This window comes from Nanorana parkeri, unplaced genomic scaffold (genome assembly GCF_000935625.1).
Source record: "Nanorana parkeri isolate BGI_ZX_2015 unplaced genomic scaffold, ASM93562v1 scaffold577, whole genome shotgun sequence".
Classification (NCBI taxonomy): domain Eukaryota; kingdom Metazoa; phylum Chordata; class Amphibia; order Anura; family Dicroglossidae; genus Nanorana; species Nanorana parkeri.
The window spans coordinates 150,307-170,541 of record NW_017306845.1 but is presented as its reverse complement, the minus strand read 5'-3'; the positions used below and the strand labels follow the sequence as shown (position 1 = coordinate 170,541).

At 38.6% G+C, this 20,235-nt stretch overlaps 1 protein-coding gene across 1 annotated transcript in view; it reads left to right on the top strand.

Annotated features, from left to right (window-relative positions):
* Positions 1-20,235, top strand: part of PHEX (phosphate regulating endopeptidase homolog, X-linked) — a 145,503-nt gene that overhangs the window by 38,808 nt on the left and 86,460 nt on the right. The window contains exons 3-4 of the mRNA XM_018562426.1: positions 5,101-5,262; positions 19,876-19,962. Coding sequence (XP_018417928.1) covers positions 5,101-5,262; positions 19,876-19,962 — 249 coding nt within the window. The remainder of the gene's footprint in view (positions 1-5,100; positions 5,263-19,875; positions 19,963-20,235) is intronic.

The window sequence follows — 20,235 nt, the reverse complement described above, 5'->3', positions numbered from 1 at the left end:
GAACGCTCGTGTTGACGCGTGTTCCAACGCATAATTTGAATCGTAAATTCAGAGTAATTATTTTTAATATTGGGTACAGAGAGGTGTGTTGATCTGACAAGAATGCTAAATTTCAGAATAAAACTGCGTCATCTGGTGTATGACAATAAATGGCACAAATTATTTTTAACGCTGAACACTGACGAGAAGTGAGATTGTTTTAAGAATACATAATACATTGTTTTAAGAATACATTACATAACGCTATTACTAAGTGCATGCTATTGGGTAACAAACACAAAAGATCGAGAGCTAAACCTGCATGGTTAAACAAAACGGTAAAACAACATATCAAAGAAAAGAAGCTGGCATTTATAAAATATAACATGGAGGGGACTGCAGTGAAATTCCAGAGCTACAAGGAATGCAATAAGAGATGTAAACATGAAATCCGAGCAGCTAAAATAGATTACGAAAAACATTTCGCCACAGTTAGTAAAAAAGAACCCCCAAAAATTCTTCCAATATATAAACAGCAAAAAGTTAAGAAAAGATGAAATATAAGATGAAAACAGGAGACTAATCACAAACGACAGGGAGTAGGCTGAGCTATAAAATTTATTTTTCTCCTCTGTATACACAGAGAAAAAGACGGGTTTAATGGTGAAAAGAATGTGAGTTGCTCAGTGCGTAAAACACCGCAGTGGTTGACAGTAGTCGGGGTTCAACAAAGACTGGATAAACTTAATGCAAATAAATAGTTGGGACCCGATAACCTGCACCCCAGGGTACTTTAAAGAGCTTGACCAGGTTATAGCCAGACCATTATTCCTCATCTTTAAGGACTCCTTAATGACTGGAAAGGTGCCAAGTGACTGGTGTAAAGCTACGGCAGTACCAATATTCAAAAAAGTTCAAGATGCCAATCGGGTATATAATTGGAATCCGGTGACCTGCATACTGAGCACAACAGCATATGAATTGTAGTGCACAATTCTACGTAGATATATACAGATAGCCCATAGCCCATGACTAATTGTCACCAACACACGTGAGGGTAAATCATATGATTTTAAAAAAGTGAATAAATGGAGGTTATCGACAGTAAAATGTATGTATTAAAGCAATTTGTGGATCAACTCCCCCCACACATCCCTATTGGTCAGTAAAACAGCCCATCACAGTATAGGACCAACAGGGATTCTCTTGAAATGGGAGCATTCTTGTTGAGGTTCCTCAAGGGCTCATAGTTTGACATGCTTTTCATTTACCGCCTTAATTCTGTCATACCAGCCAGAATTCTTTAGTTCCAAGCACTAGCCATTTTAGAATAAATACAGATTTCCTTATGTGGAAGCATGGTTGTGGACTGAATGCCAGAACAAATGAACAGAAAATCATTGAAAGCTGATCTGACCTGCCAAGTTCCAAAAACACACATGGCTAACACTTGAAAAATAAAGAATTTAATCTTTTATTATTATTATTATTATTATTATTATTATCATGCTGAAAACAAATATATACTTTCAGAATTTAAAATAGAACCACATCACATGTATACTAATAACTGGGATGGAAAGGTGTTTTATAAATGTATACTGTCTGTGTGCAGTAGTTCTCCTTAGAATTTCTGACATTTTTGCAACAATCTTGTTTGCTCCATTCAGTAAAATGGGCTGGCTCGAAATCCTGTTATCCTAATATATGTGAGCTGCTGACTTCATCCAGTCTCTGGCATCTTGAACACACTGATTGTTATTACTGTTCTGACCCACCTGTGTAGAAATATTGATTAGCTCCATTGATTGAGAACCCTCATGACATTGCTGCTCTCTATACAGCTCACTGTAACATCAATTTTATATCCCAGAAAAACAAAGCAAAACTGTTCCATTTTAGTCCCTTGTGATATATTCTCCTTCTCTACATTTATCAAAGATGTTTGCTGGAAAGCAAACAGTGTTGTCCCCTAAGAGGATAAGACACAAGGCCTTCATGTGGTGGAGACATGCCGGTACCACCTTTATAAAAACATTAATCTGGGTTTATATTTCATACTGACTTTTTGATTTTAAGTATTTGTAGGGATTATTTCATTTATCTTCTAGATTTATAAGTTTAAAAGTGGGGAATACCAGCCATTTCCAAGGACTCTGACTAACCTTACATTACATCCGCATATGTGCATTTTTCATGCAGCGTGGGTGCAGAGCTGTGTATTTTACATGTGTTACTGCTCATCCCTGTGAAGAAAATGTACACCTGTGTAAACTGCAAGCAATGCAGAGATCATTTTTATTACATTGTACTAAAATGCATATATGTGAACATAGCCTATGCAAGTAATATTGATGTGTATATTTCATATAGGTGTGTATTAAAAATGGCTTATTGTCTTGTGGCTGGCATTGGAGGGAGTAGATTAACCTAACCAACGGACTGGATGTATCTGCTTCTGTGGGCTTAAGTGCATTTCAGGAGATGGTTATGTTCTTACTGGACAATTGCTTTCTAAAATGGCTGCAAAGCCAGGGTTTGGTATGTTTTCAACATAGAAGTTCTTGGCTCTAACCTATCTCTAAACCTTAATAAGACCCCAAGACTTAACCCTTTAGGATTCTGAAACCTGGTGCTTAGATATGGGATTTTTGGCATCCAGAGTGAACCTACATTTTAATCTTCATATCCAAAGAGGCCACCCTCTTTCAGCTATTACTTTTCATTAACTTTTATCATCACTCTAACATTGATCAAATTCTCCTAACCTTAACACTGCAACACCTAACTCCGAAATGTAACTATTTACAGATAACCACATTTTAACATTTAACCCTATCTCTCACCCTTACCTTAACCTAACCCTTCAACATAACTCCTAAACCATGACCATAAACTTCACACTCTATCTTAGTCCAACTCTGGGCTTTGTGTTTTTTTTGTACTCACCTTGATGCTTTTTGTCTGGTTTCATGATGTGCTGGGTCCTCACCCATTTACTCTTCCAGCAGTTTCAGTGGGCAGTTCTGGATAATGCAGAGAGCTGCTCTGATGTGATGACATGAGCGCCACTCTCTGCATTGATTTACTGACAGTGCAGGGTGCCATGAGACATAGAAAAGGTACTGTGGGCGGGCGCCAATTTGGATTACAGGTAAGTATTGCAGTCAGGACTGCTTATTTTATCTTTAAACTTCCAGGAGGACAACAAAAGAAAATGAGCCCAAAGTAAGATTTGAACAACACTTGACCCTAAAAGAAAACTAGCACCTGAACTTTGACATCAATATTGACTTTACACCACTTTCTGTACACTAATAGGCTAATATTTGGACACCATGTAGTGCCAATCAAGCCTACAATTTGTACCAGTCATGGTTGCATATGATGTTGATTTGTTGAGGACGATAAAGCAGCAGCACTAAAAATAACATAAACCAACCTTAACCACATCCTAGCACTCCCCCAAAGCCTAACCCTATCCTAATCCAACACAGGAAACTGGCTCTTTCAGCATTTCTGTTGCCTTATCTGGTGTTTATAGCATTGCTGCCAATAATGCATGTATATTTACATTCAACACAGGCAAAGCAGTGTTTACTTGTGTAGGAAGGTGCTACACAGGTAGTACGTCATACTGTAAACCTTGTGGTGCTAGTACATAATGGATCAATGTTCATCAGCTTTTCAGCAGTTTTGTTGTCTTATCTGGTATTTATAGAATTGATTCCAATATTGCATATTTATTGACATTCAGCACAGGCAAAGCAGTGTTTAGTTATGTAGGAAGGTGCAATACATAGTACATTATACTGTGTTGCTAATACATAATAGATCAATGGCTGGGAAACACTGCATTAAATCTGTAGATTTAGGTAGGATGGCATGATGACTGTAATGACTATGCTCACATTAGAGTACAGCAGACACCAGGGTTAATCCTTATTTGAGAAAAAGGTTTAAAAGCTGAGGTTGAATTTTGTAGCCAGTTGCATGTATTCCCAAATTAAAGGATGGTGCTACAGTTGTCTCTAATTATATAGATAAGTGTGCATATCTATACACTGATCTAAATAAAAAAATAACACTCAGAGTTTGGCTAATGGGTACACTTCCAACTAGCCTTTAAGGGAATTGTTTAAGTGGCTTTTGTATATTATAATATTTAATGTGGCCTTCTTATATGTTAATTTTTGCTGTTCCACATTTGCATACAAGTACTTGTTAACTATCTATTATTGGATTGGACATTAAACTTACTAAACATGTTTCTTATGATCCTAAATGGGCCTCTAAAACAAAGATAATGTATAAACATTTTTCTGGATGTTGAAATTGTGAGATGGATACATACACAGTGTAGAGTGATGTATACTCATGTTAGAAAATGTCAGTTTTGCATTACAGTAATTCCCCTATTTACAAACGTTTTCCGTTCCAAGAGCACGTTCTTAAGTCCAATTTGTTTGTAAGTCCAACAAAGTTGGCCTAGTTGCCCAGCTACATCAAGGCTGCTTTTACACTTGCTTCTGGACATCCTGGGCCTGAAATAAAGATACTGTACTATATACAGTACTGTACAGTAAAGTACACAAAAGCACACATACGTGACAATGTATGCCAGACATGTGAACTAACTTACATGATTGGACATGCAAACTCATATATGTATCTTTGAAAGTTCATAACTTGATTGTAGAGGACTTACTGTATATGTTATTAACCTTATAACCTAATACATGCTTTACTCCAATCTACTCCAGTCTGCTCCAATCTACTCCAGACTGGAGTATGCCATACTCCAGTCTATTGCTGTAGTCATCTGTATGTAACACAATTACAATAAACACCTTTATAAACCACTGCTGAGATAATCATAAAACCAATTTAAGGATACACTACCTAGAGATAGAAATATTGTTAATCTGCCAGAGCTGACCCCAAGACTTGTATAGAAAGAGAGAGAGAGAGTAACAAGAAAGTGCAAACACTGTGCAGCTAGGCAGGAAATACAAAAGTAAATAATACTAATTGAATCATATATATTTTAAAGCTATCTTTAATGTATATAATTAGAACATGTTTAGGTAATACATTTAAAATATTTATTTTATTTCATAGCTGCTGTTATACGAAACAAGATGAACCTTTCTGTGGATCCCTGTGACAATTTTTTCCAATATGCCTGTGGCGGCTGGATTGAAAACAATCCAATTCCCGATGACCAGTCAAACTATGGAATCTACCCATGGCTGAGGAATAATGTTGACCTTAAAATTAAAGGTGTGTATTTGCTCATTGTAAGTGAATATGCGTGTTTGTGCCTTAGAAGCATAAAGGAGGGAGTAACTAAAGCTGGTGGAGAAAAGATTTAAGCACAAGGGGCTTCTTCTCAGTTAGAGCGGCTAGGGTCTGGAACTCTCTGCCACAAGCAGTGGTATCAGCTGAGAGTGTTGAATTATTCAAAATACATTTGGACAATTTCCTAGGAGACCGGAACATACAGGGGTAAGGGTACCCTTAAAAATAAGATCACATGGGGACTGGTACACATACACATGCAGAATCACAAACATACACACAGTAGGTTGAACTTGATGGACCTGTGTCTTTATTCAACCTCAAATACTATGTAACTATGTACTGTACTCAGATATCAGCTGTCTGGGGTGAAAAAAAATAGTGAAAATTCATCTCAGTCATAAGTGTTGGGATTGTTACATAGTTAGTCAGGTTAAAAAAAGACATAAGTCCATCGAGTTGAACCTATAGAGATATGAAAAAAAGAAGAAAACTAAACAACTCTATGCCCACAGTTACCCACTTTTGATCCAGAGGACGGCAAAAAACCCCTGTAAAGCATGGTTCAATTGCTCCAACGGGGGAAATACATTCCTTCCTGATCCCATAAGCAAAAGGATATCCCCTGGATCAACAATCTCTGACGCTTAATATACCTATAAGAACTCAATATCCAGTAATATTCTGTGCATTTAGGAATACTGTATATCCAGATTTTTTTAAACAGTTAACTGAGCTACCTAGAACTAGGTCTATTCCACATTTTCACAGCTCTAACTTTGAAGAATCCTTTCTGTATGCAAAGGTTAAACCTCTTTTCCTCCAGACACAGATAGTGCCCCCTTGTCCTTTGCAGTGACCTTAAACTGAATAATTTGCCAGTAAGCTCACTATATGGACCATTTATGTATTTATACATGGTGATCATGTCCACCTTCTTCTCCAGAGAGAACAAATTCAGGTCAGTTAATTGCCTAAAAGACATACAATTATTTTCTAATCTGACTGCTGAATTGGGCAAATGTTCTTAGGTAACCTTGCTCTCAGCTACACCACAACCTAAATGTATAAATAAGTAACAATATAGTGAAGGTCTGATCAGAAGAAACAGATACCTTTCGCCTAAAGATAACTTTTTACCACTAGAAATGAACTAACATTACTGCACTTCCTGGCCTTTGAACATCAGGTAGCTTAGAATGGGCAATAATGGGGGCCTGCTTTGCAGCACATTCCTGCGTGGCAAAGTTTTGTGCACCAAATTACCCAATTTTTAGTGTATCAAAGCACCACACCCTTATACCCCCTATTGCCATAGCTGACAATAAAGTTATTGTCCTTTTCCTACCAATCACACCATAGTCTCACAAGCTGGCATGGAGAAGTGGGCTGAATTATTTTAGCACACCATCAGTCATTTACTGCAGGAGGAAGAGAGTGACAGGATCATAGATTGAGGGGACATCAGGCAGGAAGCAACAATTGTTAGAGATGTTTCGCAGCTGCAGCTTACTGCCTATTGGGCTCCAGCAATGAGGAGGGTAGGGATTATAAGGTTACATACCACATGTGGGTGCCAGAGATTGGTGGGGAGGAAAGTAAAGGAGAGGCAGAACAGCAGAAAGGAAGGATTTAGTAGAGGACAGGGGCAGCTTGCAGAGGTCTGTAGCGGGCAGCTGTCCTATTCCACTAGTTGACACCTTACTACACCATATCAGCCGTCGTAAAAGCTGGCCATTTGTTTCTCCTGTTCAAAATATGGCCTAATACAAATGCTTGAATACTGTACATGAATTTACTACAATATATTCATATTCTTTTTCTGTGAAATAAATACACTCTAACGTTGATTTTGGATTAAATGCTAACTGTTGTCCTTTCCTGTTCAAAATATGGCCTACCAAAAGTGCCTCAATGTGGTCTATGGAGTCAGTAAAATATTTTTACCTTGTTTCTGTGAAATATATACATTGTTTTATAGATTTTTAGCCTGAAAAACTGCATGTAATGTGCAACTTTGCAAATGTGACCTACAAAATATTGTTTAAACAATGTTTTTTTCGGGAAATATATACATTAATTTGTAGTTTATTGAAAAGCGGCATGTGGTGTGCCAGTCTGCAAATGCTGCCTACAACAGAGTGTTTAAATACTGTTTATGGAGTCTGTGCAATATCTCTTCCTTTTTTTCTCTGAAATATGTACACTTAAAAATGGCTTTTTGGGCTGAAAAAATTGCATTTGAAATCCTGTACATGAAATGAGGAATGTGGATTTGTGAAATGTGGATTTGTTGCATTAAAATCTGCATGTTGTGTGTCACTTTCAAAGTGTGGGCTACTCAAACTGCTTTAATGCTTGCTATGGAATCTGTACAATATTTCCAGTTGTTGTCATTCATATAATGCACTCTGAATGCTCACTATAATGCACTCTGAATGTTGTCATTGAGCCTCTGCCTCTGAAATTGTGGCCTAGTAAAAAGGATTACATAGTGTGCATGGCGTCTATAAAATATTGCTGATTTTTGTCCCAGAAATAATCCTGCCTTTAATTTTATGTCAAAACCTGCCTCATCTCTCTCACTTCAATTACGGCCTAATGAAACTGCTTACATAATGTACAGTGAGTCTATTCAATGTTTCTGGCTGTTGTCTCTGAAATAATACACTCAATTTTTATTTTATCAAAAAACTGACTAATCTTTACCTCTTACCTTGCAACCCAATCAAGCTGCTTGCATACTCCAGCCACTGTGCTATATGTGTGGCTATTGTCCCTGAAATATGCCACTCACATTTTTATTTCAGGATAGAAACTGCCTCATCTGGAATGCAGGATTGTGGTTTTGAAGTGTTTTTGTGGACTGTGTTTTGACATGTTATGATGCTCTTAGGACAAAATAGTGTGCTACTGTGAAAAAAAGATCACAAGCTGTGCTACAAAACTGTTTTGCCAATGCCAGTTTCCCTATAGCCAAAGTTACCTAGCCTTTTTAAGTTCAAATGGCTCAGATTGGTGCTGTTGCTGCCATATTTATGCCTACCAATAATGTAAAAGTAAAATAATCTATTACACATACTAAATATGTACTGCCAAAATCCAGTGTCACTGATGTTTTCTGTGAGAATCGTACTGTTCTGTAACACACAGTTTAACCCTTTCGCTATCAGGCACTCTGCTCCACTTTTTGATCTCAGGTGGGCAGACTATTTTTGCATTTTTTCACTTTTGTTTTATTTTTTACTTTTATAGTTTGTAAAAGACTTCCTAAACCATACATTTCCTGAAATACTCTAAAAAAATTAGTAGCACACAAATACCACATAACTTCAAAAAGTTCTATTAAATCAAAAAAATAAAACTGCATTGAGTTAATAAATAACAAATATTTGTAAATATTAAGTTGTGCCTTTTTGCGAAATGAAGTGAAAATCAAATGTACAAATAAATTTAAATAAGCAACTCACATAAAAAATCTGGAGGTTGGCTTCGCACCTATGCTTTGTGGTAATGCCCAATCCCCAGTGCCATGTGTGCATGTGTGTTTTGCAATAAAATGATCCAACCATGCATTTGATCACACCACAGTACAGCGCGTGACAATGTCTTGCTGCCACACATAATGTTGAATACATTCAATTTAAAAAACGTTTTTAAAAAGAAAAAGTGTGCACACCAGGTTGCGCATTGCACAGTGGTGTGAATAAGCCCGTAACATGCATTATCACAATGTGTGTAGTGCACATGTGTATATTATGTGTTTGGGTTAGCCTGGGTTCACATCTGTGTGTGCGCGACAGCACGGATGTATGTGTGTTTTACACCCATTAGGGTGCAACATGTTTGGGTAGCCCATTCAATTCAGTGGGCTGCCCAATTCTCTACAAACGCACTAAAGAAGAGTGTGCATTTTATTTTAAAGCATGGTACTTTGTTAACAAGTGTTTTGACATGCTACAATGCACGTCAGATGTGCAGCAGTGCATGTGTGCTAGCATGGAACATACTGATAGGAATAGAGAGCACAGGCAGGGAAAGGGACAATACCTTCAAGGGTTACCTACAGCAGTAGAGAAAAATCAGGTCTCCTTTCCAGCCAGACAGGGCTGTGCTGTGTGACATAGCTGTGTAAATCTGAAAACTGGGTGGGCAGAAATACTAATCCTTTGGCAGGTAAAATAGCTTCCATATATGTATATATTTAGCTTTAACTTCAACATAACTATGTGTTATATATAGCTACTGCAATTATTTAATTTAATTATATAATTATTTTTAAAATGCTGAATGTAAACGCACCAGACTGGCATGATAAGAAGCACCAATCTAATTACTTACTGCACCCCATATATTGCTGGCCTGTCAGTTTCCCTGCCCTGTTTTGACTTAATCAGTCCTCTGAGTGTTTTTTTTCCCTATCTTATTTCCTAGTGAAGTATATCCAGTTTTATATTTTGATGCTAAATGTAAATAGTGCTGTGAAAACTCTGTCTGTAGCCAAGAAAATGAGGCTTTATCCATTTGCCTATCCAAGAACATTCAGTACAAGTTTTCTTGGGAGACCCATGAGATGGTGTAATCCGATGAGAAATGTGTTATAGGTCATTGCACTCAACACATTTTTTTACAGTGATTTATTCATACATTTTAAAACAACATACAGTATATACTAATTGGAGAATGAGAAATAGACCAGAGAAGGCATTCTTTACAGATGTTTTTATCCAGAATGATTTGCATCTACACAAACAAGAAAACTGCAAATGTGTATAAATAGCAATACACAAGTATTGGTATATAATAAAATAGAACATAATTCTAATTCTAGACTAACTCTACGCACAATATTATTAATGTGTATCTAAACCCTAGAATAAAAATGTAATATAGTGCATCAGGTTCTTAGATGCGGCAGCTGAATTTGTTTTCTTTTTTTTTTCTTGCCTCCTAGTGATCCCAACACTAACACACTTCTGTCCTAGGGTGATAGCACTTAATGTACTGTATATATGGAGGATCATTATTATTGCATTAGGACTACAGACCCTACTGTATTTGTGGCTGCATCAGTGTGTATTTTTATACTTATAAAACAGATGTAACAAAGTAGCTTCAAATGTATATTTAACACACCAAAAGGGAACAAATAAGAGAAGTTTGTTGTTAGGGTTTACATAAACTTAAACTTGCACTAAGTTGCTGCAAGGTATTTTTTTCTTCAGCAGCTAGAGCTGTAAGTGTGCATCAATTCAAATGCAGGGTTGGTTTAATTTTTAACCTGGCAATTTTGAACAGCTGGATTCCCACTCAAATATTCAAAATGGCTGCTGGCAACCCAGCAAAAAAAAAACTTTGCTATTTACTAACATTTGTTCTTCGAAGGGAAACATGTTAGGGTTGATTTGACAAAGTTTTCCTTTTTTTTTTGCTTTTTAAATACAAAAATAATATACACTCTCTTCCCCATAATTACACCAGCTGTATGGGACGGTATCCCCCAAGGAAAGAGGACAGATATTATGCAGCTCCGTATCATGCTATTACCAGCCTGTCTGTCTGTCAGAATTGGTGGTGCTTTGTGCATTGCGAGGGGTTTCCGTAAAAAGCAGGGTACCCCTTCAAAACCATTGGGCCTGATGCTGACAGGCCAGGGCTCCAAGGCACACCCAATGTCAAAGAGAAGATGCTACCAAGAAGGAGTTTGCTTATGTGGCCACCTCCCACACTGGTTAACTGGTTTTACGGGTCCTGTGAACCAGTTTGCTGCTCATGCAGGTATGCCAAGAGTTAAACTTAAGATTCTGGAACTTTTAGATCTGCACGTAATGTTTTCATTTTTAAATGGTATATTGTTCCCTTGTTGGGTATTCTCCTTATTTGTGATACTTGGATCCCTGCTGGGGGAGCAAAAGCTCCCTCAGCTCCTCAGCTGAAAAAGGTGTGTGGAAAGTAGGGCTTAATTATACAGGGGACTCTGGCAAGGTAACTCCTTAGATATCCCCGTTACATCACTGACTTCAGGGGCATTTATGGTATTAGTCTAAATAGGGGGAAGACATGTGGAGATTTGTTTAATTTAAAGCAGTAAGGTCTCAGTCTAATGTCTCTTTTTTAATTTTCTGGGATGCACAGAGAGCACCCTATGTTGCGGAAGGATTAGCATAGCATAGCATAGGGTGCCGCCTGCTAGCCATGTCCTTGCAATACGGCTACCATCCCAAAAGGGTGTCCTAGATTTTGACCAAGGAAGGAAAAGCCCTCTTTTATTTTTTACTAAAAAATTAAATTAACGTTCTCAGCGATGAAAATATGTAAAAATACAGTTTCAGCACTAAGGAGAGCTCCAGTTAGAACATACTCTGCCTTGAGTATGGCATCATGCACACGGGCATAAAAAGTTTACTCAGGATCTTGCTGGCAGTCTGTGGTTTATCCTATTCCACGTAATATTTTTTTTACATAAACATTTTTTTACATTGAATCCTGTGGTTTTTTCATTATTTGATTTTTATAGGTTTTATCTTCATTTTTATTTAGTGGTCATCTTCACAAATGTGGAGGTGTGCCTCTCTATTGCCTGAGTTCATGTAGCAATATTATGTCATGAACACTGGGGAAATACGTTCCCTGTTTTAACAACAAGGCTTCTACTAGGGGCTCCTGTCCATCAAGCAGGGCTGAGTAAGGGGCATGGCGGAAAAGCTGACTGCGGTAGTACAGGCACGCCGTGCGTCAGCACAGCATCCTCTAACACTGATCAGCAAGACCAAGCACACAAACTGTCCTTGTCAGCACTGATCTTGGTATTTGGCATGGTTTGATGGGAGACATGGAAATTGGCAGGATCACCAGGCATTTTATAGTAAATGGGACTGTACTGACAAAAGAGGCAATATGTCACAGACACTTATATCTTAAAGGAATGCATTCATACAATATCAATGTTAAGCTTTACATACTTGTTAGATGTAATGTTCCCTGAATCCCTTACTGATTGATTATTGTGTGGCAGTGATCTTTACAAATAAATGCATTCTTCATCTGGCCATTCGTAAGTAGATATTTTATTAGCCGCAATGAGAGGCAAGAGTACTGCCCACCCCCCTTGTGACTGGTGCACACCCAAACCTGCTTGCATCTCCTGCCAATTAGGGTGATTCATTATTTGTGTCTTGCAGGCTTTTTTTTTTTATTCTGTAGGGAATAAACATAGACCAGTTCTTAATCAAGTCACCACATGTACTATTGTTTGTTTCTTTGTTCATCCATAAATGTCATCATTATCATAAAAATCTGGATGGATCTTGTCTGGTTTACACTGAACAATTTAGCACATTATAAATGACATATAACACAATTAAATACACATCAGCTTGTGTGTATTGGATTGCAAATATCATAAACCCATGTATTCTGACATTTCTAAATGTTTGTAATAAATGAAAGAGTATCAACACATATGTGCTAGATATAAACCACTGTAGATATAGCAAAAACATGGAGGATCCTGCTTTATATTTTTTTAAAACACACACATCTACTTGACATCAAACATCAAACTGCATTAGCAATTAAGCAAACTGCATTAGCAATTAAGGCACCTTGAAGTGTGCTCAAAGCATTGTAAAGTGGTCCCTCAAACAATATTAATGTATGCCATTTTAACATGACTTAGGGGTCTATTCACTAAGCTGCTGTAGGCAGCCGAGTGAACGACCGAACTGAAGCGAAGTGAGCCAAATGCTGTTCAGCTATTCAGTCCAGGCTGGTACGGCTGACTTCAGCCGTCTATCGGCTGCAATCAGCCCTACATCGGGTGACTTCGGGTCGGCCGAACACGATCAGCATGTTCGGCCGACCTGAAGTGCAGAAGGAGTTCGACTCAGCCGATCCAACATCTGGATCGGCTAAGCCGAACCTCCGGCAGGCTACTCGCTGCTGTTCCGTCTATTCTTATAGATGCTGAACAGCAGTGAGTAAATAGCCGAATGCCGCAGAGCGGCATTCAGCTCGGCTGTTCTGCTCGGACAAAAAAATAAATAGAAAACGATTGTGCGGAGCTAGCAGTGACAGCTAGCTCCGCCCAACTGTTTTCTATTGGCCGGGTGGTTCTGCTGCTGTCAAAAAAGAAACAAAAACATTTTTGCCATAGGAATGCATTGCTAGATTCCTATTGGCTATTTCAATTAGCAATAGCCAATAGCAAACTAGCTATTGCAAATTGAAATAGCCAATATGAATCTAGCAATGCATCCCTATGGTGAAAATGTTTTTGTTTTTTTATTCTGATGGCAGCCAACGGCTCCATCTAAGAAAAAAAAAAGAAAGGGAAAGTTTTACTCTGCTCGATCCGCCCAGCCATTCGCCAGCTTCGGCTTTCAGCGCAGCCCAGTCGAGCCGAGGCATATGCCTTCGGCTCGACTGAGCCGCTCGGCCAACTTCGGGAGCTGTACGGGCTATAGGGAATAGCCTGTACAGCAGCCCTTCGGTTCTACTGAACCGAAGGGGTCCTGGGGCCGAAGCTAACCGAAGGATCAGCCGAAGCTACGGCTAGATCCTTCGACTGCTTCGTGAATAGACCCCTTAGTTGAAGTGTAACTCCAGCAAACAGGTTTCATTTTGTTTTGGATAAAACAAGGAAGGGTTGTAGCCCCTGAGATGTTTCTATTGCTCTTTTTGTACTTTTGGGAACAATCTCACTCACTTTTTGCTAGCACAGGAAGTGATGGAAGAAACCTCCAACTGAGCCGCAGACAAAAATTAGTTTCTAGTGGTGTGAGAAGGCGTTAGAAATTATGAAAATGTTTTTAATCCTTTATGTGCCATCCTGACATTTTCCACAATGTATCCAAAATTTAAAAAACAATGTATGCAAGAGTTAGGTTTAGGCTACTTCTTAGGCCTAACAATCCTTTTATGAAATTTAATGCGAACTGTCCCTTCACCCTCCCCATAATTGATGGGCGAGTCTTCACTGGTGCAATTTTTTGAGAATCTTGTGCAGAATTTGGTGATCCTGAACTTAAAAGTGAATCCCATTGAAGTCGCGGGTGGTGGGGGGGATCTAGTAACTAAACTCCAGCCATTTTTAGGGCTAATAGGCAATCACTGTCAAAAGAGGCATGGGCACTACCATGGAGGGCAGAAAAAATGTATAGCAGGGAGGGGGGAACATAAAAAGAGCACAAACTCTTCAAATAATGTCATTGGGGATGCCTTAAAGCCATATTTGGTATTATGGAGCAGTATGATTTTCACAGCCAGTCCCAGTAACAGCGTACACTGGCAGTGCACCTTGGAGCAGCACCCCAATCTTACTAAGTTCAGTTTAAATTAAAAAAAAAAGGCTTTTTTTTCAGATAGCTGTAGCAGGTAACTTTTTTTATCAAATGGCAATAGAACAGCAGATAGAAATTGGCCAGTAGTTCACTGTGGTTGTTGTCCCTATTTTCAGTGATACAAAACTGTCCTGCAGCTGCTCAGCTTCTGCCAAACTCTCATTAACAATTATGAAACTGCAGATGACACGGAAGTGCAAATAGGCCAACATCTGGACATTTTTATTGATGGTGAATTGGCCAAAATATACTAAAGAAATATGTACACTGCATGAAATAAGATACCGCAGATAACACATCAGTGTAAAATTGGCCAGCAACAAGGCCAATTTAAATAGCAAGGCTAGTCCCACATTTACTACAGATGAAGAACACAGGCTGGGGCTTTACTACAAGAATTAAGATACTTCAGTGTAAACTTGGTGAGTGGCGGGACAGTTTTAATCAGGGGAAAAAGGGGGCATTCTGTTTTACTACAAGCCTGCAGATAATACAATAGTGTAAAATTGGCCAGCTGCAGGTCAGTTTTGCAAGCCTTACAGAATTTGGATAGGACAGCACCTAAAAGTGACTGCTGACAAAAAAGTCCCCCAATAATAATAACAACAAAAGGCAGCAAAGACCTAGCAAAGGCCATGCAGTGCAATATGATAAAAAAAAAATCTTCTGAACAAAGTTGTACATCAATTCCTTAATACCTTAAATCTTGAACCAGCGGGATATGCCTTAACACATGGTACTGGAGAACCAGAACCTCATCCCTACCATCCATCATGCAAGTAGACAGCTTCTTCATTAGGGTCTATGAAGAAAAGGCTATGGATGTCCAATGACAAGAGAAACCCTACCTGGCAGAGTATGGCATTCGGACAATGCCACCCGTTGATCTGAGGTCTGTAGTGGGCTTATACAGTAGATTTCTTGCAGTGTGAGCAGTTGGGTTCACGGTGTAAATAAGCATTCTTAATCTTTAAGTCAATTGCAGCTCAATGGTCTGGGCCATTCATTTTTTTTTCTTTCTCATCTTTCACTTAAGGTCAACCTTAAAAGTATAACTAAAGGAAAATGTTTCTTTATAAGTTTTGTATAAAGTGATGAGGGCTTAAAACCTTTGTCTATGTACCTGCTAAGGAGATTTATGCTCTCTGTTTGTCCTGGTGGCTATAGTTACTGGAACTAAAAGTGAGGGAAAATCTAAAATTTTATGTTGCCGCCAGAAAAGAAATAAAAGGGGAAATCTTCTAATGATGACACTTGTTCTAAGAGAAGATTTAACTCACTCTGAAGAGTTTTCCTCACTTCCTGTTGCCAGGGCTGGATTAAGAGCATCATGGGCCTAGTGCTGTCAGTCATCTGGACAGGAAGCAGCAAAGGCAACTCTCTAATTAGTCAGCTACCTGGGCCCCAGCGAGCAGCCTCCTAATATGCCTGATTAGAGAGCTGCCCGGACCTCTGCCTGATTGTGTTAAGCTCAGCCGGCCCGGATTGCCATTGGGCATACTGAGGTGATCCAGCCCAGCCAGGCCTATTTTCAATTCTGCCCCTATGCTAATCTGGTCCTGCTTGTGTGTCTACAGAACAGCAAGTAATGGGCAAATTTCTAAATTGCCACACAGATGGCAAAAAAATTGGGCTTTTGATATACCGTAAGGAATCTTCTTGCAGTGCCCTTTTTATTTGGTTTTATTTTTCCTTTCCGCATGCCTTCAGACATTCAATGACACTTCAGGTCCTTGAAGAGGACCTGAACTGTTAAAGGTGTGCCTCTAAAAGGAAGCAGAGAGCAAAGTACATGTCAACAGTATTGCCTGTAGGCTCCTGTAATGCTCACTTCAGTACAAGTGGTTAGGGAATATACAGTAGCTGGCTAGTGTAGCTTCAACAAATGCAGCCCCCATTTCCTTAAAGTCTATTTCCAGTTTTATCTTTTATTGTGGTAATGAAGAGGTGCAGTGTTGATGTACTAGTGTGCACATTTTCATGACTCACATTTTAGGCTTTTCTCATTTTTTTAGTGAACCTCTTATTAGGCCTTAAGCCTAAAAATTCAACATTTTCTCCACAGGAAAATCAGATACCAGGGTTGGATAGTAATTAGGCTTTAAACAGCTATCCCCCTCCCTGTTATTCATTGTAACATGATCAGTGAACAACAGTTCTGCCTTTGCACACAATACACTGCCTGGGAAGAGGGGGGCTGCCACTCTGAATACTAATGAATGGGAGAGGTGAGAAGGAGCTGGGAAAACACAGGCAGACACTGTTACTTGAGGAGATGAAGAGGAAAGCTAACAAAAAAAAAGTAAGTGTGTGAGTTCTTACACAGCTGCGGCATATGCCTGTTTCATATACACTCAGTGTACATGGAATATGTTTGTTTTTTTAAATACCTCTGCAAAGGTGGAAATGGGCTTTAAGGCAATCAGGCCTACCCATACTTGATTTCCCCCTGGACTTATGACACAATGCTATGTTCTCTGGCTGGATTGCACGGGAGGCTGAGCAAAAGTAAAACAAAGAGTACCTGCAGCACAGAAAGATACAGATGTCCTCAGATGATGGCAGGGTGATTTACCTTGGCACAGATTCACAGAATAGATAAAGCAAAAACAGGGAGATCAAAGCATTGCATTTCCTCAGACACAGCTTTCTCTCTAGCAAGGGAAGAGTGAGCAGCACAGTAGTATCTCAAACTCCATATCTTATGAGACTAGCAGTCAAAGGCACAGTGTCTATCACCAGCTGATATACAACTATGAGGTTGCAGAACAGAAGTTATTAGTCACAGGAATTGTACTGCTATTTTTCAGGTGGAATTAAAAACAAAAGGTAGATTTTTAAGAGCTACTGCTCAGACACGATTAACAATTCTAGATTGTCCCTATAAGATAGCAAATCTTAACTTTTTGCATTCAGGTTTATTTTAAATCAACCCTGAAAAGCCTTCTTTCAATAGCTGTATTAGATTAATTCACTTGGTTTTGCCTACATTCTCCTGCCTTTAAACTGTTATCCGAAACTGAAACAATAGGAGATGCAATTGCCAGATCTGTGTTTCCTCCTTTACTTATCTCTTTTCCTTTTTAAATGCAAACTCTTCTACTGATAGGATTGAAGAGCTGCATAAGAGCTGCATAAGCTCTATATAAAATAAACATACTGATTATACAAAAAATAATCCTGACTTTTTGACACATTAGCTATTGTAAGGCAATAAAGTAAAACAATCAAGTATGTTAATATAACATATTTTCGATCGCAATCTATTAGCAACACTCGACTCAAAAGTCGACTTATATGTCTTCTGACTCACTTGTAGACTTCTACTTGTCTTTAGGACTTCAGTGGTGAGATTTCCTTGCGATAGTTCCTGTTTCTGTTCATGCTCAACTTGGAAATCTGGGTGTTCCCACCTACCAGAAGGTGTTTTCATTCCTAATGCTGCATCATCTATAGTATAACATAGATAATCCAGAACTCAAGTTGTGCATCACTGAAAGCCAAGCACAGAGACTTTTCCATTGGACTGGACAATAATGTGTAATCTATCAAAAAACTTAAAGCTAAACTCTAGGTGCAGGGCGCAAATGAATGCAGCCCTGTATTATTTAATACCGTGTATGTGAACCCTGTATATTCTAAAACATTTTAAGAAGAAACAACAATAATTACTGATATCTTTAAAAAAATATGTTTACTAGCAGCAACATGTATTCTGGGCACGGATTCATGTAGCTTCTGAGTTGAAGGCAGGAATGGGTGAAGCAGGTGGCGTGTCATCAGCCTTGTGACCATGGGAGTACAGGCACGCCATGCATAGACACAACATCCTGTAACTCCTATTCAGAAGGTAGAGATGAAAACTGACCACGCTAGGACTGATCTGTTTCTGTGCCTAGTGTGGTCAGAAGGAAACAGGATGCAGGCCACTAGCAGGATCACCATGTGTGTTCTAATGTTTTTTTTAACAAAAAGGACTCACTAAGTAAATTGTTGGGGACAAAGAAATCTAATCCTTGTACATTATGGTTCACATACACTTCAAATACATCAAATGTTTTTTGTTTTTTTAATGCAAGCAATGTAAGCACTTGAATTTGACGTAGTTTCAACCTCTTGCAATTATCTGTATAGCAGAACTCAGACTGAAAAAAGGAGAGGCAGCACATGGAATTAATTAGTTGTACTACAGTGCTTATGTACATTTTACCTAATTGGAGCAGATAACATTTTCCTTCCCTGCCAGACAGGATTGTGTTGTGTGACAGAGCTTTGTAAATCCCAAAATTAAATAGACAGAATTACAAATTTCTTGGCCAGGTAAAATGGCTCCCATATATGTATTTCATCTGTTCATTTAGCTGTTTTCTGGAGATTAGCTTCAACTTTAAACTCTAAACAGACTGAAAAATGTTTCTATAATGGTATTTAGACATAATTTACCCATATCTGCTCTTTTGTACAGAGCTAAAAAATAATTTTAAATTAGTATCCTGTAAGAGGGATAAAAACGTATCCTGATGTCTTCTAATCAGCTAGGGTATTGAGAAAAACAGTTTTCACTGCATTATAAATCAGCATTCTTACACAACAGCATTGACTCATTGGGGTTGATTTACTAACCTTATAAACACGCCACTAACAAATATACACCTCTGTAGTGTGTTCCCTCCCAGCATGATCTATTGGTGGAATCTATACACCTTTGTAGTGTGTACACACCCAGCAGGTGTGTTGTGCAAAGCCCTGCATTAATTACAAGGTGATGTTGTGTAAATTAGCTCTACATTGTGTTGCTTGCGTTGATGAATGCAGAAATGTAAATGCATGAGCTAACCATTTTTGTCGAAACTGTGAAGCAGCATTATATATGCACCATGTGCATGGTTTTTCCATACATGTCATTAGTGGAAATATGCTTTTAGAGACTTTTTGGTTGATAAATACGCTTTGCTGTGTAAAAATCACACGCACCTAGTGCGTGCGTGTGTTTAGGTTAGTAAATCACCCCCATTGCATTCCTTGAGCTAATGTCTTACATCCGGACCCTGATTGGTGCAAGGCAAAGCATTAGAAATGACATATGATTCTGTTCAGCTGCCTCACTCATCACAACAGAAGGGACATATTGATTGTGGTGTATTTAATTTATTATGTCTTGTAGTATTGACATCAAGCTGCTTCATAGAGACCTGTATTGTGATGATGTTATTGAGAGCAGTGGATAAAACAAACTGTTATTGTTTATTTCCAGCACTTCTCGAGAAACCCTTAAGCAAGAGGAGAGATACAGAAGCTTCACAAAAAGCAAAAATATTTTATAACTCATGTATGAATGAAAGTAAGTGACTTTACAAATGCCTGGCCTTGGAGATGGGTTGGATTACAGTGCATATGTCCTTAAATAAATGTGAAAACTGCCCCATGGTATGTTCCACCAATTTTCTCCCATTTCTCTTCAACCAAATTGCACTAATTGAAACAGCATGCTGTCCTCTCTACAGAACTATCAAAATGTGGTGCAGTTCACCAATCACACAAAGAGGAGATGGTTATTACCTGAGCTGGGATTTTTGTAACTCCTCCTTGTAGAGCTTGATGCTATTGAGTCTGA